We start from the raw sequence: 16,253 nt of genomic DNA on the forward strand, positions 1-16,253 counted from the left end.
TCATGTAGTTTTTGTGTTCGGGATGGACTGTTGTATAAGAAGAATTCGCAAAAGCAGTACAAATCCCGATACGATAGTCGACATCGGCAAGTCACTTACGAACCGGGTGACCTAGTGTGGCTATGGACTCCCGTGCGTAAACGCGGTCTATGTCAAAAACTGCTCGCTGACTATGGTGGACCGTTTATTGTGCTTGAACGTCTCAGCGAGGTGAATTATAGAATTGCGCGCCTCACTTCCAGTGGGAGACGGTCATCCAGGACCGACATCACGCATGTAGCCCGCCTGAAGCCGTTTATTCAACGAAAGCCCCACTGACTACTCGCCCGGAGGGCTTCATCTGCGAGAGGAGCCATGTTACAGTGCGTCAAAGGTAGTGGAGCGGCATCAGCAGCAACAACATTAGGAGAGCAGCGAGGAAGAGAAGGACGACGTGTAGTATCGGCACCTACTTGCCCTACGGCTCTCTGCAATAAACGCCTTCTACACACCCCGTAACAATATACAGTCTACGCTCGTTACAACGGATCCGGGAACAACAGACTTCCGGTTACAACGGACAATATCCCTAGGTTTGTTTGGTCACCACGCATTTTAAATGGCATCCACTCCGCTCACAACGGACCCTGCTATAGCGGACTATCGGCTAGAACGGACTAAATTTAGGGCGAAAATTGTTTGGACTGAGCTTATATGGCAGAGTTACGCGGGGCCGACACCCAATATGCGTTTTTTTTTTCTACTTAGCCGGGAAACAAGTGTGTGGCCCCAAATTCAAGAAGCTTTCGGGGCCGAAGACTTCGCCGACTTCGTCAGTTTTGATGATGGCATCGTCGACAGCGAACAACTGACGGACGACGAGATTGCAGCACTTGTAAAACTCTTCTGACCCGCTATTAGAAGACGACAGTAGCGAAGAGACTGAAGCACCTGTTAAGCTTTCTTCGTCCCAGGCCATGGATTACATTGAGGCCCTGAAAGGATATTTCCTGCAGCAGCAAGGTGACTGCTTCGCGGAAGTTCTGCAGCTCACAGAAATGCAACACAAGGTGACCGCGTCTTCTCTGGCAGGAGCTAAGCAGGCCCTCATCACTCAGTATATTTTGTGAAATAAAAAGTCATGTTCCATGAAGTTTCTTTCCTCGCATGCACCTTTCCCGTTCAATGAAAAAGGTAAGAATTGCCTCAAGCGGGGGGGGGGGGGGGGGGGGGTGGTACCAGACCCTTGTGTACTAACTGAAGCTTGCGTGCGGCGTCAAACTGGTCTAATCTTTGATTCATGGCCGTAATTCGTCAGATTATGTCGTATCGGCTGTTCCACGGGCAAGAACGCGATTTTAAAAGCATATTACGTTCCGGTAACATTTTTATGTCGCACGATCGCCTCCTCCTCCCCCCCCCCTGCATACTTCGGATACAGCATACTTCGGATACAGCAGACGTTTTTCGCCGGATTATGAGGGTCCGTTATAACGGGCGTAGACTGTACAAACTAAAACTAAGTTCCACTTGTGGAAAATATCAGATTAACACGAAATTCATCAAAAACATGAAAGAGTGCTGTTCCATTATTCTAGAGTCTTTTCACAATAGTATGACTCTTGTACTTTACCGGAAGACTGGAAAATAGGTAAAATCGTGCCAGTTTTCAAATCAGGTAAACGAAATAGCCCGTTAAACTTTCGACCTATTTCACTCAAGTCAGTTCCATGTAAAATTTTTCAACATATCATTTTCACACATCTTGTCAACTATCTAGAGGATAACAGTTCTTTCCCCCGACATGCCCCCCCCCCCCCAACATGGCTTCCATAAGTTTTTCTCACGTGAAACCCAACTTATCACCTTCACAAACAACTTACATGCCTATATTGACTCTGGCTTTATTGTAAATTGTATAATTTAATTTAGATTAGGCCAAGGCTTTCGATAAGGTTAATCACTCCTTACTGTTACATAAACTAAGTGCGTTAAATATTGACCCGCAAGTACTTGATTGGATTAGCAAATTTCTTTCCTGCCGTGTCCAGTATGTTACAGCTAACCGGCTCCGATTCTCCATTGGCTCCAGTTGGTTCCGGCGTACCTCAAGTTACACAACATCCTTTTTAGCCCGACGGCGTCACATAGCACGGGACTTGGCGCTGTCGGGCTAAAAAGGACCACCATGGCTCTGAGTGGCACTGGCTATCACACCTAGAGCTAGATCTAGTAAACATAAATACCCAAGTTAGTGGACGAATTGATGGCCGTTGCCGTAGCACAATTGGTAGTGCAACACGCGCGTAATGCGGAGATTGTGGGTTCAGCTCCCACCGGCGACAAGTTATCTTTTGGTCCACTTTCCCCATTTCCCTTTTCTTCAGTATTTTCTACATTCCAATTTCAACCACACTGAATTTCCCAGATGCTTTCGTTGGGTTCATTGTCTGTTGGCTTTATGTGGTTATGAGTACAAGGTTCCTAGTAACTTTATTAATTACAGGATTTTGCCAGGCAATCATTAGGAGTGTGTCATCTCATCATCTGCAAAGACTCCCCTTACTACTCTCCCACCTGTGAGGATTGTTGACGAGCGCAGTGCCTGCAGTGGGAAAGCTTTGAACTGAACCCACATGCACTTTCAAGGTTTATTGCAACGTGAAGATTTGATGCGAATCACCAGTATGTACATCTCACCCCTGCACACACTGAAAACCAGATGGATGTGACAAAGGGTGGACAAGACGTTCCTCACTGTATCACATAGGATGTTAGAGGTGCACACTGTACACGCCCAGCAGGTACTATGCGACACATGCAATGCCTTGCGTTTGTGGCATCAGTTGCCGACAAAACGCCTACAACCTGGGAGTATCATTGATGGTGCACATATGCACACACATGTACAGTCCTCACAGACTGAAACGAGACACTGGGAGTGCGTGGCCGCCGCTACATACAGCGCCACCTATGGGCACTCAAGCAATCAAGGTTGTGGTATAGATCGAGGGCGTTTACGGAGCAGAGTTACTGCTTACTGTCGCAAACGGGTCGGTTTCTAGTTCCTTACAGTGGCAGGGTGGCGCTGCAAGACTTTTTTATGCCGTCTAAAGTGGCTCGGCTGTGCGCACTGGCAATTTTGTGAAAGTTGTCTGTTTGCGTGCTCCTGTAACACCGCGGACTCGCTATGCGCGCCCTGCCGATCCGGCACACATATTGTGGAAGCAAGATACGGGTTTAACTTGCGCGATGGTATCATACGTGGGCCTGTAAGCGAAGAAATACCTGCTCAAAAGATTTACCTGACGTCAGCAGAAGCCTAGGCACAGCTACTTATAAATAAGGAATATCAAGCTATGCACAACAGTTCAGTCATAACCAGCCATGCCGGGGATCGCCATATCGGCACGGTTGCAGATGGTGGTAGTAAAACAGTGCCAGAAAACACAAGGGACCAGACGAAGAACAACACGTACACAGGGCGTCAACGTGTGGGGGTCTATATCTTTGTCTGGTCCCTTGTGTTCTCTGGCACTGTTTTACTACAGATATGAACCAACTAGCCCACAAATACGTCTTGACCAGTGCAGTTAGTGACACTGTCTGCAGCAGGTTTGCTGCAGCAGCAAATTGCTGATATGACTGGACACGCCCACTTTTCAGTCAACAGAATTGTGCAGGCTTTCTGTACTGAAGGTCACTTGAAAAATTGGCCCCAAGGACACCGACCAAAAGTGACCACCGACTCGGACGAAGAGCGCATCGTTGAAGCCGCAATACGGAACCCAAAGAAGATTGCGAAGGAAATACGCAAAGACCTTGGGCTCTCGGCCAGCCGCAAGTGGTACGTGAGCACTGGGATGGTCTTTGGAGCCGTGCGGCAGTGAGGAAGCCGTTTTTGTCGTCGGAGAACAGAACAAAAAGGCTAGTGTTCGCCCATAAGTCATGGACAGCAGAAGAGTGGCAGAGTGATTTTTTCGAATGAGAGCGTCTTCACAAGATGATTGGACCAGCAGCAGCGGACGTGGAGGACAGAATGCACGAGGTACGTGGACTCGTTAAAAATGGGGGATTACACAGCTTCTTTAAATATAAGGCATTTTTTAGCTTTATATTTCCCTGCCGTCCACGTTACATAGGAAGGTGCACTTGTTGGATGCTTGTGCCTTTTGTTAAAAAACACAGCTACTTTATTTTAGTCACACCCGTTACCGTGAGCAGATGACACACGCCAATAACCTTTTCACCAGCATCTTGTTGAGCGCGTTGTATGCAGACAGCTCGCTGAAGCGGTTACTGGAAACGGCCAACATAACAGGCACTATTGTGGCGTATCGTGGTAATATGAGGCTCTTTCTGCTTTGCCCAGGTTCGACGTGCCCAATCTGCATCGTGTGGAAAGCAGGGGCCGGTGTGGCATCAACGAGTGGGTGTCTTCCTCTAAGATGTCTGGGGCCCACTCATACACTTGGACGGACGGTTCAATACCACAGCATACAAAGACCTCTTGGACACCGTCCCGTCCCGATACCTTACGCCCTGGACCCCCCCCCCCCCCCATTTCAGGACGGCTTTTCAACACGACCGGAGCCCTGTTCACACCACTGCATCAGTGACACGGTTGCTAGAAGACGGGGGTGTGATGTTGTTCGAGTGGTCTCTGCAAAGTGCAGACATAAAAATCATTGAGAATGTGAGGGCAGAACAAGAAGGCCCTTTCTCATGGACTTCTGCACAGCTGTTCATCGCACAATCTCTGGGTGGCAGTACAAAAAGAATGACAGGGGCTGGTGCGCTCTTCCTTAGCCGCAGTAGTGGCCCGCTGGAGGGGAACAAACGAAGTACTAGGGCTTAGCTTTATTCTTGCAAGAGCACATGCCTGCAAGGGCGTGTTCTTTTTTTTTTTTATCGTGAACGAATACACGAAATAAAGCAATTAAATCTTTTCTGCAGGTGTTTCTTCCCTTACAGGCACACGTACGACGCCATCGCACAAGTTAAACCCGTGTCTTGCTTCCACAATATGTGTGCTGGATCGGCAGGGCGTGCATAATGAGGCTGCGGTGTTACAGGAGTACACAAGCAGAAGACTCACAAAATTGCCAGTGCGCACAGCCGACCCACTTCAGTGGGCATAGAAAAAGTCTTGCAGCGCCACCCTGGCACTGTAAGGAACTACAAACCGACCCATTTGCGACAGGAAGCAGTAACTCTGCTCCATAAATGCCCTCGAGCTATACCTTAATTGCCCGAGCGCCCACGTGTGGTACACTGCATGTACTGGCGACCATGCGCTCCCAGTGTCGTTTCAATCTGCGAATACTGTACACTTTTCTATATCTCATGGCGTTATTTCTGACCCTTTGCTAGATCGCCCTGTGTGACACACTCAAGTGAAACTTTTTACCTCAATCTTGCAGGAAAACTAGCCCAACATGGTATACATGTGACTTGGTGACAAGATCATGTTCGGACATTAATTGTACAAAGTTTGTGCAGCGCAATAAAAACGAAGACAGGAAAGGGCCACAAACTACATGGCTGGCACTGAGATTGGAATTAACATAAAGCTTTTATACATGTGAACATGTTATCACAAACTGAAAGAATCATAAGTGACCAAACAGAAACTGCATTTCTTTATCTGTAATATTCAAACTAAGAGCACTTAACTGCTAACTCCAGCTTTTCTAATGTGTGCTACCTCTTATCTCCTTTTCTGTTTTTGCATGCTTTAGGAAAGTTTTCTCAGTGTGGTGTGCAACCACACCTGTTGCAGTGATCTGCAAGACGACCCGCCGCGGCGGCTCAGTTAGCTAAGGCGTTGTGCGGCTGAGCACGAGGTCACAGAATCAAATCCCAGGCGCGGCGGCCGCATTTCAATGGAGGCGAAATGCAAACACGACCGTGTGCTTGCATTGTACTGCACGTTACAGAACCCCAGGTGGTCAAAATTAATCCGGAGCCCTTCACTACCGCGTGCCTGATAATCAGGACTGGTTTTGGCACGCAAATCCCCAGAAAGAAAAAGATCTGCAAGACGTCCGTCCAGATTTTTTAAATGTGAAGCATTTCTTGGCGAACATTTGCCAGTTTGACAGTATCTATCATATCTACCCATTTAGCCACCTACATCTTGGTGCTCTCATGCTCGTTTCGTTAACTTGGTAGGCTCCCCGCCGCACACTGCTTCGCATAACATCAATTCCCACAGAGCAGGGGATCTGCCGGCTTTTTTTTTTTTTAACGGTAATGTTCGCGTGCCTTCACATTGTAGCATACGTACACTCGACCACAACTTAGTGGGATCTTTAACACCACATGCGTTACACAATCAGTGTAACGATGCGCACGCTTTTTGCACACAATATTTTTTCTTTCATTCAGCAAATGGCCGATTGGTACTAGCTTGCGTGGGGCAGAAAACACAACCCTGACATCATATCTTTTAGTCACCTTAAGATTGTGTGAAATTCTATGTATGTAGGGAACGACCTGCGTAGTCTTCATTTATCCTTTTCCATTTCTCGGCCAGAGTGCTTCTTCAGGTTCTGCAAGACCGACTCGCATACAGCAGTGATAAGAGATGAATGAAATCGAGCAGCACCTATAGTCGGATACAACTTTAGAAGACAGCGGCATTTGCCCCTCAAAGGCGGATGCACACGAGCCGGCACCAATAGGCGCGCACTTCAGGTGACGTCATGAGCCGGACTGCCGGTGTCCCCGCCGACGGAGAACATGCCTAACATGGCCGCCCTCGCTTCGAACTGGGCCAAGTCGCGTCAGCTCTGTGCGTCTCCCTTCGTCAGAGTGAATTCGAATTGTTTCGCTGACACCGAGCATATCGGCGACAAACTTGCTCGTGTCCTCCACGCTGCGTTCAGGCTGCCTGTTATGCCAAAACGTGTAGCAGTGGAGGATCATGTTGCGTGAATCGCTGTTCAGGATGTGGCCGCTCTTGTTCTTGCCGAGGCTCCTTGGTGGTGTGGTCATCGAGGCGACACAAGGCTCGTTCGGCAACAAAGGATTGCGTTCCGATGTCACCTCGCCGGGCTCCACGGCCGAAAACTGGCACGGAATGCCGCGCGCGATCGTGCGCGAACTCACGAGATCGCAGGTTCGCAACCGCGAAAAAAAAGAAAAAAAATATTAATTAAAAATAAGCCCAACACATAAAAAAATAAGGTTGTGCAAACACACAAAAAGTATATATGAATCTTATGCTATTAAGCCAGCGACTGCTACGCCCGGTGCCGTCGATCTTGCTCTGTAGCAGACGACGCACAGCGTTGTAGAAGGCACGGAGTTATTTTTCTCTCGCGATCCGGCATGTGCGGTAGCATTTCCATCATGATAGTTTTACCAAACCACTCGTCAAGATACACAAATCTTATTTATACCGACAAATACGCGTTTTAGAAGCAGTCGCAATTTTTGAGTGGGAGTATTTCTTGAGCCGCGGAGGAATTGGCTGCTGCGCTTCGGTCAACTGGGCGGGGCCTCCTCCTGTCTTCTAAAGTTGTACCCGACTATAGGCACCTGATTTTTCAGACTTTCTGAAGTGGTGTGGCAGCAGCTTTTAACAGGAGCTTTCACACACGGCATTGCGATACCCCTTTTTTATAACTTTAGTATTTGCACTGTCCTAGGGCACAAGGCTCTTCTTTGTCCCGGGGTTATGCATCCAGCAAACATGGTCTGTGTTGAACGTTAGCGTTTCTGTTTTTTTTTTTTTTTTCTGTCTCCGTCTTTATTGCGCTGCACAAAATTTGTACAATTCAAGAATATGTACCAACTAGCCCATGAGTGGATTCTCCTGGATAGTTCGGAGCATATTCGGAAACATTTCTTCCATGTCCAAAACAAAGCCCGAGCCTCTGGAGGCTGCTGTCATCCTAATCGAATAAGATGAAACCCATCAGTTTTCCAAAGATCCAAGTGGAATAACAGACCTGCAGAACCAAAATATAACAGGGGAAAAAAGCACCCGCGCTCACAATTGCATCTCTACCTTTTGAATGCTTGTCAATGTGCTGTAGATTAACTGATGGCTTTAGTTGCACAATTTTACTTTAGCACGCCAATTTCCACACATTCATTCCGCGCTAAGCTTCCCAAGACTGCCCCTCCACGCTCATAAATACCAGCGAAGGGCGACAGACGAAGTCACATAAGCAACACCGCTATGCACTCAAGGGCAGGGCTGAACGTAGTCTACTATTGCGCTGCGTTGTCCCAAGGATGATAAATCGCAAACTCGCCCAATTATTGACCTTGTTGACCACGTTTAAGTATCCGTGACAAACTTGTATTGAACACCGTGCGTATGTTCGCAGAAACTACGCGCCTTACGAAGCGCGGAATCGTCGCATAGGCTCGGCCCGTTCGTCAGCGAGATAGCAGCCGGGCCCTCTCCTGCCGGACACGAGGTCCAACGCAACGTGTGCGACGCTCTCGTCCACCTGCGACTTGTGCTGAAAAGAAGCTATGCCTAAACAACCCGGTGCATGAAGCAACGTATGTACAGTCAACCACAAAAGTTTGCGGACCACGCGAGCGCGTGCCAGACTGCCTATCCGCGCCACCTAGCGGTACGCCACCTAGCGGCGACAGGGGCGCTCTCCCGGATATGAGCCCTCTTGGTACTCGCCTGCCTGTTAATTTTTTATTCCCGTGCATGACATTGTTAGTTCGTTGTGTTGACGCAGAGCGCTGTCTGCGATAAGACCGCCACATATCTGGCTTGATAGCAGTATCGGAGCAATCACTGCAACCTTTGTCGACTGGTGTGCCAGTGGGTAGATAAGTTTCACGAAGCGCTGCGACGATTTTTTTACGCGACGTTTACTGGCGCACTTTGGTTGGCAGCATCTTGGTCCAATGAGTGTTGCTGCTTCTGCGTCTTGAGAGAAAGGGTAGGGAGGTGTTTCACTGTCATCAAAAATAAAGAAAAAGCGGATGCATAGAAAATTTTCTTTCACACATAGGCGCATCTTCGCATCAGTCGCTGAAAACGTAGTAGACTTGCTTCAGGCCACGTGGTGATTGCCTATTTGGAAAGATGCCGCTGCGTGTTCCACTTGACAAAAGAAGGCACATTGTGCGTTTATTTATAGAGGGAATACCTCAGCGCGAAATCTGCCGCCGAACCAACAGGAGCCGGACTGCCGTGAATAGGATTATTCAAGCTTTCCGCGACGATGACAGATTCACAGATATGGAGCGCAGTGGGCGTCCAAGGGCCACGACTGAGGAAGAGGACCGCCTGATTACGGCCGCCATCGTGGCTGATCCTTTTCAAAGTGCAGAGGATATCCGAGAAGCGCTCTCGCTCACGGTATCGTCCGAGACTGTAAGAAGAAGGCTGAGTGAGCTTGGCCTGCAGTCTTTCGTAGCAGCACAGAAGCCCTGCCTCTCAGACAGCCAGCTACAAGAACGACTCATGTTCGCTACAGCAATGAAAGATTGGACAACAGAGAAATGGGGCGATGTCATCTTTAGCGACGAGTCAACTTTTTCCACGCGCTGGGACCAACGGAAGCGGGTTTGGCGTCCACTAAACTGCAGGTGTGTTTACAGTGTATTGGCAGTTAATTCACGAAGCTAATTCTGCATCACAACATGTTTCACGTAAAATGAGCTTTTGGACATTACGAGATTTTTCTGTAGTGGTATTATGTTGAAAACATTAACGATTGTTTCATAGTACTACTTACTCTGAAGCTAATTAAAATCTTCCAGTGGGTCTTTCAGTACTATCTAATGATGCTTGCACGTTTTCTATTGCAACTCTATAACAGCATTATAAAGTTCATACGCAAGAAGAATCACAACATTTTTAGATGCGCCGCTGGAACCCAATTGTATGCTATTTCTTGCAGATATCTGCCTAATTACACACAGAGTGTTCTATCCAGTGAACGGTGTTCCGTGAGCGTGTGGGGAGCAATCAGCAAAGATGGCCTTGGTCCCCTTGTGCATCTGGAAGGGCCCTTCACTGCGTCACGGTACTGCGACGTCATCACTAGACACCTCGTTCCGTATGCGCTGGACGGTCCCTTCAGCGACGGCTGCTATTTTTTTCAACACGACCGCAGCCCGATCCATAAAGCACGTATCGTCCAGTCATTGCTAGAAGAACATGGTGTTTGCCAGCTTGAGTGGCCTCCATGTGGCGCCGACTTGAACCCCATAGAAAATGTCTGGGGCATGTTGAAGAAACAGCTGTCCACACGAGCCAACCGCGGCCGCACGGCCGATACGCTGTGGCAAGCGATCGCACAAGAATGGGAAAGCCTGCGCGGTCGACCGGAGATTACTGAATCTTTGTACGAGTCGATGCCCACACGCATCAATAAGGTGCTAGAAAACGGCGGACATTTCACTTCCTACTAGATCATTGAGAGACCTATGTTTCATGACACTTCTGTAAATGTCTTGTGAATAAATTCATCCCCTTCAGACACGAATTATGATGCACTGTCTGCAAATGCGTCAAATGCGCATGGCATCATTTCAAGACGCTCACTATTACATTCCAAGAAAGAAGACGAAGCAATGTGCTGTTTTGTGCGAGTTTCAGTAAAAAAAATTAATTAGCGTATAACTCATTATCTAATTATTCTGAAATCCGTCAGCTTCAATGCTTGCATAAAAAGAATCAACTATTAGGCCCGAAACGCATGCACACTTGCTTTTTTGGATGTATTCGTGTCGACCGGAGAAAAAAAATACTCTTGACGTTGGTCTTGGAACGCGGCACGTCGAACGATTGTCTAACATGGTAGTGTCTCCAGCAAAGTGATCATCTGCAGCAATACGCAGGACAATGAAGTTAACTGACCGCTAGTTGTCCCATCAGGAAGCGGACACGAATGTGCACACTGAGTTTTAGGTCATTTGAATACCAAGTGGCGTGGGACGCGCCTCCTAAGTTCGAGTCCCCAAACGAGGACGCCGTGTCGCAAAGGGTTATAAAAAGAGTCATCGCACCCGATTATTTCTTATTTTTCTAAATGTAACCACTATAGCAGCGCGGTGGTTCGGGCTTTGCGCAGCAAAACCTGGGCGCAGGCGATCAAATCCCGGCCGCTACTGTCACTTAGCTATGGGGGAGGAACGGAAAAATTCTGCCTACTGACTAAGCATCTGTGTCCCATGGCTGCCTCACCGCTCACTCACGCACTCACGAAAAAAAAAAAAAAAAAAAAAAAACAGCGGGGCTACGCGAAAATAGAACTGATAACAGCCGAAGAATACGCTGTCTGATTACTTGTACTGATATTCTGCTCTCAAAATATAAGCAAGTAGCCCTGGCTAACAAAGAGCGCGTCACGTTGAAAGAGATAGGTAGAAAATATTTGCGCACAGTGCGAAAATAGACAGGCCATAGATTTAAGGAGGGATGCGTCTTCAACGTAGCGCTGCTGTCGATCGCTGGTGACGTAGCGGAAGTGTCGCGAAGAGGCTCTTGGCCACGCGCTCGCGTGGTCCGCAAACTTTTGTGGTTGACTGTACTTACACATAACAACAATAATCCGGCTGAATCAACATGAAGCAACGTATGTACTTACACATAACAACAATAATCCGGCTGAATCAACACAGTAGGTTAACATTTTTACGCATACGTGCAGCGCGACACAGACGCGTCATCCGTTCCTTGTCCCTCGTCTGTGTAATACGTAAAAAATAATCCGGCGCCTACAAACAAAAATAATAGGAACGAAAAGAAAATGCTGGACAACTGGGAGGAAGTTAACACTGACTTCCAATATAACGCGCATCGCTGCAAGGAACTGGTCAACGTGCCTTCGGGCGAATGCGTAAGCGAGATAGCTCCGGAACTACATCACAGTTGCAACTGTAATTAAAACAAACGCGGGCGGAATTCTTGTCGCAAAACGGAGCACGACGAGCAAGCCCGATGGAGAGCGCGGCTGTCATTCGGGCCTGCTGCGACGCGCGGAACAAAGGCGACGTCCTTGAAGACGCTTCGACCCGGCCGCACCCGACAGAACAAAAGGCTCACCGTAGTCCGCGACGTCCTGGGGTGTTGGCGTCTCCCCAACCTTGGACATCTCCAAGAGTGCAGCTTGAGGGTATCCAGCGCTCATGCCGTGAGCGTGGATAGCGGCTTCCTTCGCCAAGAAACGGTATGACACACCACCAGGCACTACAACCCCTGCTAACAGTGACAGGGTGTGCAAGCCACAATCGCACAAGCCACGGAGTCGCAGCCCGAGTCTCCGAGCAACGCTACCGACGCCACCGCTGCGATTCCACTGACGGCTGCGTGAGAGCAGAGTAGTGAAACTGAGCGAACCCGCTCGAGCGCCGCGTTACAAAATGTTGATCGAGGGCGCTGCTATCGAAATGGCAGCTGAATGACGAAGCTATTGGCCGGTATTTTGTAGCGATGCGTTATGCTTTATTCTATACTAGTCTTGTCATCCACCGCTCACGGCCGGCTGATCCCGTTGATAACGTGAGCGCCGAGCGGACCGTCGCTAGGGTGGCTAGATTGGGGAGGTGTGAATACCGGCAGCGCAAACGTGCCCCCCCCCCCCCCCCCCCAGCGCGCCGATGCCGCCCCAGCGCGCCGATGCCGCGGGGCGGCGCTGTTGACCGAGGCGCGGGTTTAAAGTGGAAGGAAACATAAACAGATCAGCCGTAGAGATCAGCAAGAGACGATTAGAGTACTGGTGGAAAAAAAGTAGGGAAAAGATGGATGCGACCTGATCTCTTAAAATCATAGGCAGCGGTACAAGGAAAATTTTTGAAAAAGAAAAATAATGATAGGTATACAAAAATGCTAGATAAAGAACATGTATAGTATACCTGATTAAATCAAGCAGGCTAGGTGACTATTTGTCGCCGCCCCGTTTCAAAGGGGATGCCAATAAATCATCATCATCATCATCGGTCAACAGCGTTTAATAGTCATGGCTAGGTGGCGTATGCCACCGCCCGATTTAAAGGGTTCAGCCTCATCCATCCATCCATCCATCCATCGGTCAACAGCGTGAATTGGATGCAAAGAATGGAAACAAAAAGGACAGTAAAGATTTACGAGAATGAGAAGAAAGAAATTAGAAGGGAAAATCTGTACGATAACACAAAGGGCAGTGCCTTGCTATTTGAGGCTCGAGCCGGTTGCCTAAGGACGAAAACATATCGGAACATATATTTGGAACTAGATGAGACATGTGCATGCTGCAGTAAAGATCCAGAAACCACTCAGCACATCCTCAGGCCTAATGGAATGCGACGGAATCCACCCAGCGAGAACCGTAGGTAACGTGCAACTCCCAGAAGCGCTTGGTTTCAAAGTGGAAGGAAACATAAACAGATCAGCCGTAGAGATCAGCAAGAGACGATTGGAGCACTGGTGGAAAAAAAGCAGGGAAAAAAGATGGATATGACCTGATCTCTTAAAATCATAGGCAGCGGCACAAGGTAAATTTTTGAAAAAGAAAAATAATAATGAGAGGTATACAAAAATGCTAGATAAAGAACATGTATAGTATACCTGATTAAATGAAGCAGGCTAGGTGACTATTTGTCACCGCCCCGTTTCAAAGGGGATGCCAATAAATCATCATCTTCATCATCATCATCGGTCAACAGCGCCTCAGTTCTAGAAAGGGGTAGTGGGCTGACAGAGGGCCGCGCACTGACGCAGTTTGTGTCTCACTCGTGAGATGGCGCCACCATCATCTTCCAAAGTGGTAGTGACTTTAAGCGGGTAGAAATAACCAAACAGAGGTTATCTGATTGGTGGATAAAATCAAGGCAGGGGTGAAATTTCACCCACCACAAAGTACAAAATATGTTAACACTCATGGCTAGGTGGCGTATGCCACCACCCGGTTTAAAGGGTTCAGCCTCATCCATCCATCCATCCATCCATCCATCCAAAGCAATATAAGTACCTCGGCGTACACATAAACGAAGGAAAGAATTACTCAAGCAACCACCAAGATAATCTGAAAATAAAGGGGAAGCGGAATGCAGCAATAATGAAACACAGAGCACTGTGGGGCCACAATAAGTATGAGGTGGTGCGTGGAATCTGGAAAGGAGTAATGGTGCCAGCGCTAACATTCGCAAATGCCATTATATGCTTAAAATCGGATATATTGGCGGGTTTGGAAGTTAACCAAAGATCAGTAGGCCGGTTGGCTTTGGGAGCACACGGTAATACGACAAATGAGGCAGTGCATGGTGACATGGGTTGGGCCTCTTTTGAAGTCAGAGAAGCACAAAGCAAAATTAGTTTTGAAGAAAGGCTCAGGAACATGGATGAAAATAAATGGGCGGCTAAAGTGCCAAGTATCTCTACATGAAAAGCGTGGACACAGAATCGAGGAAGAGGTCAAGGAAGTTGGCAACCAAGTACAGGATAATCGAAACTGTAAATAGACAACCAGGGGTCATAAGAAAGAAAGTGAGAGAAATAGAGACCGTGAATTGGATGCAAAGAATGGAAACGAAAAGGACAATGGAGATTTACAAGAATGAGAAGAAAGAAATTAGAAGGGAAAATCTGTACGATAACACAAAGGGCAGTGCCTTGCTATTTGAGGCTCGAGCCGGTTGCCTAAGGACGAAAACATATCGGAACAAATATTCGGAACTAGATGAGACATGTATATGCTGCAGTAAAGATCTAGAGACCACTCAGCACATCCTAATGGAATGCGACGGGATCCACCCAGCGAGAACCGTAGGTAACGTGCAACTCCCAGAAGCGCTTGGGTTTAAAGTGGAAGGAAACATAAAAAGATCAGCCGTAGAGATCAGCAAGAGACGATTAGAGTACTGGTGGAAAAAAAGCAGGGAAAAGATGGATACGACCTGATCTCTTAAAATCATAGGCAGCGGTACAAGGTAAATTTTTGAAAAAGAAAAATAATGAGAGGTATACAAAAATGCTAGATAAAGAACATGTATAGTCATCATCATCATCATCATCAGCCTATATTTATGTCCACTGCAGGACGAAGGCCTCTCCCTGCGATCTCCAATTACCCCTGTCTTGCGCTAGCGTATTCCAACTTGCACCTGCAAATTTCCTAACCTCATCATCCCACCTGACTTTCTGCCGTCCTCGACTGCGCTTCCCTTCTCTTGGTATCCATGTATAGTATACCTGATTAAATCAAGCAGGCTAGGTGACTATTTGTCGCCGCCCCGTTTCAAAAGGGATGCCAATAAATCATCATCATCATCAATCATGTAAGCGAACGCGCTGCTGCCCTCCGCGCGAACGTTAATTAGCCACCGCTTCAAGCACAAACTGATGAGCAATTCATCGGCATTTTCTTTCTGTTTTTGCATGAGCGAATTCTTGCTTTGGCGATTGTTCTGGCGTCCGTGATCAGCGGGAGCAGAGTGCAAAGCATGCTGTAAACCACAGTTTTGTGTTGCGGTAGTGAGCTGCCACTTCGAATAATATATACAGATCTCGCGGTTGTACTGCCTTTAGAGCAAACAGATTGGGTATCTCCATGTCCACTAATTTAATAATAAGCAATAGGGTGGCATGATGACGGATCATATTTCTCCATGGATATGCTAGCATTTATATCCAATAGCAGCTTATGCGAGATCATGCTCTTATTAAAAAACTGTATTATGACAAACTTGAGCATCTTACGTCCTCTCGACTTTTATACTGTCCTAAATACTGCAAATTTCAGACTCGGACAGCACACCTTGAAGAGAGAAAAATATGAATAGGGGTACATTAATTGCAGGAAAGGCTGTCATATGGTGTCAAAAGCTTGCCCAAGAAATTTGAGAACGACGATATTACAGTGAGACTAGGCGCTTCATATGCAATCCGATTTTACCACAGTAAACTTGACACCTTACATGCTGTGAATTACATTTATGGCGGAAATTGCGCGCAGACACCGCTATCTGCTGCACGCAAAATGCAGTTAGCAATTCTGCTGACACTAATATATATCCTAAACGTTAATTTGCATTCTTTTCTACAGAACTATTTGTGTGCACTCACTTTTATTTGGGAGAAAGAATGTGCAGTGAAGGTGTGGAAAGAGGAAGACACCAAGTGTTCATGAAAAATATTTAAAAGTTTATTTGGTGAAGCACTGCAATGCTCTTAATTCCACAAAAGGCATGCTCATTAATCAATCACTTTCAATCAAAAGAGGAGACGGCAAAAAGCTGAAACAGTTTGAAGAGGGTCTTGCCCCCTTTTACACTCAACAGCACGTGTGGTGTGTGGTATCTTTCCT

General features: G+C 47.4%; 1 protein-coding gene across 2 annotated transcripts in view; it reads right to left on the bottom strand.

Annotated features, from left to right (window-relative positions):
- Positions 1-12,255, bottom strand: part of LOC119437613 (choline transporter-like protein 4) — a 629,795-nt gene extending 617,540 nt beyond the window's left edge. Inside the window, exon 1 of one of the 2 annotated variants that reach the window (XM_037704613.2) lies at positions 12,017-12,255. In XM_037704613.2, the coding sequence (XP_037560541.1) occupies positions 12,017-12,101 (85 nt within the window). In that variant the 5' untranslated portion in view covers positions 12,102-12,255. The remainder of the gene's footprint in view (positions 1-12,016) is intronic. The other variant, XM_037704614.2, reaches the window with a different exon arrangement.
- Positions 12,256-16,253: the final 3,998 nt, after the last annotated feature.

The sequence above is a fragment of the Dermacentor silvarum genome, chromosome 1 (genome assembly GCF_013339745.2).
Source record: "Dermacentor silvarum isolate Dsil-2018 chromosome 1, BIME_Dsil_1.4, whole genome shotgun sequence".
Classification (NCBI taxonomy): domain Eukaryota; kingdom Metazoa; phylum Arthropoda; class Arachnida; order Ixodida; family Ixodidae; genus Dermacentor; species Dermacentor silvarum.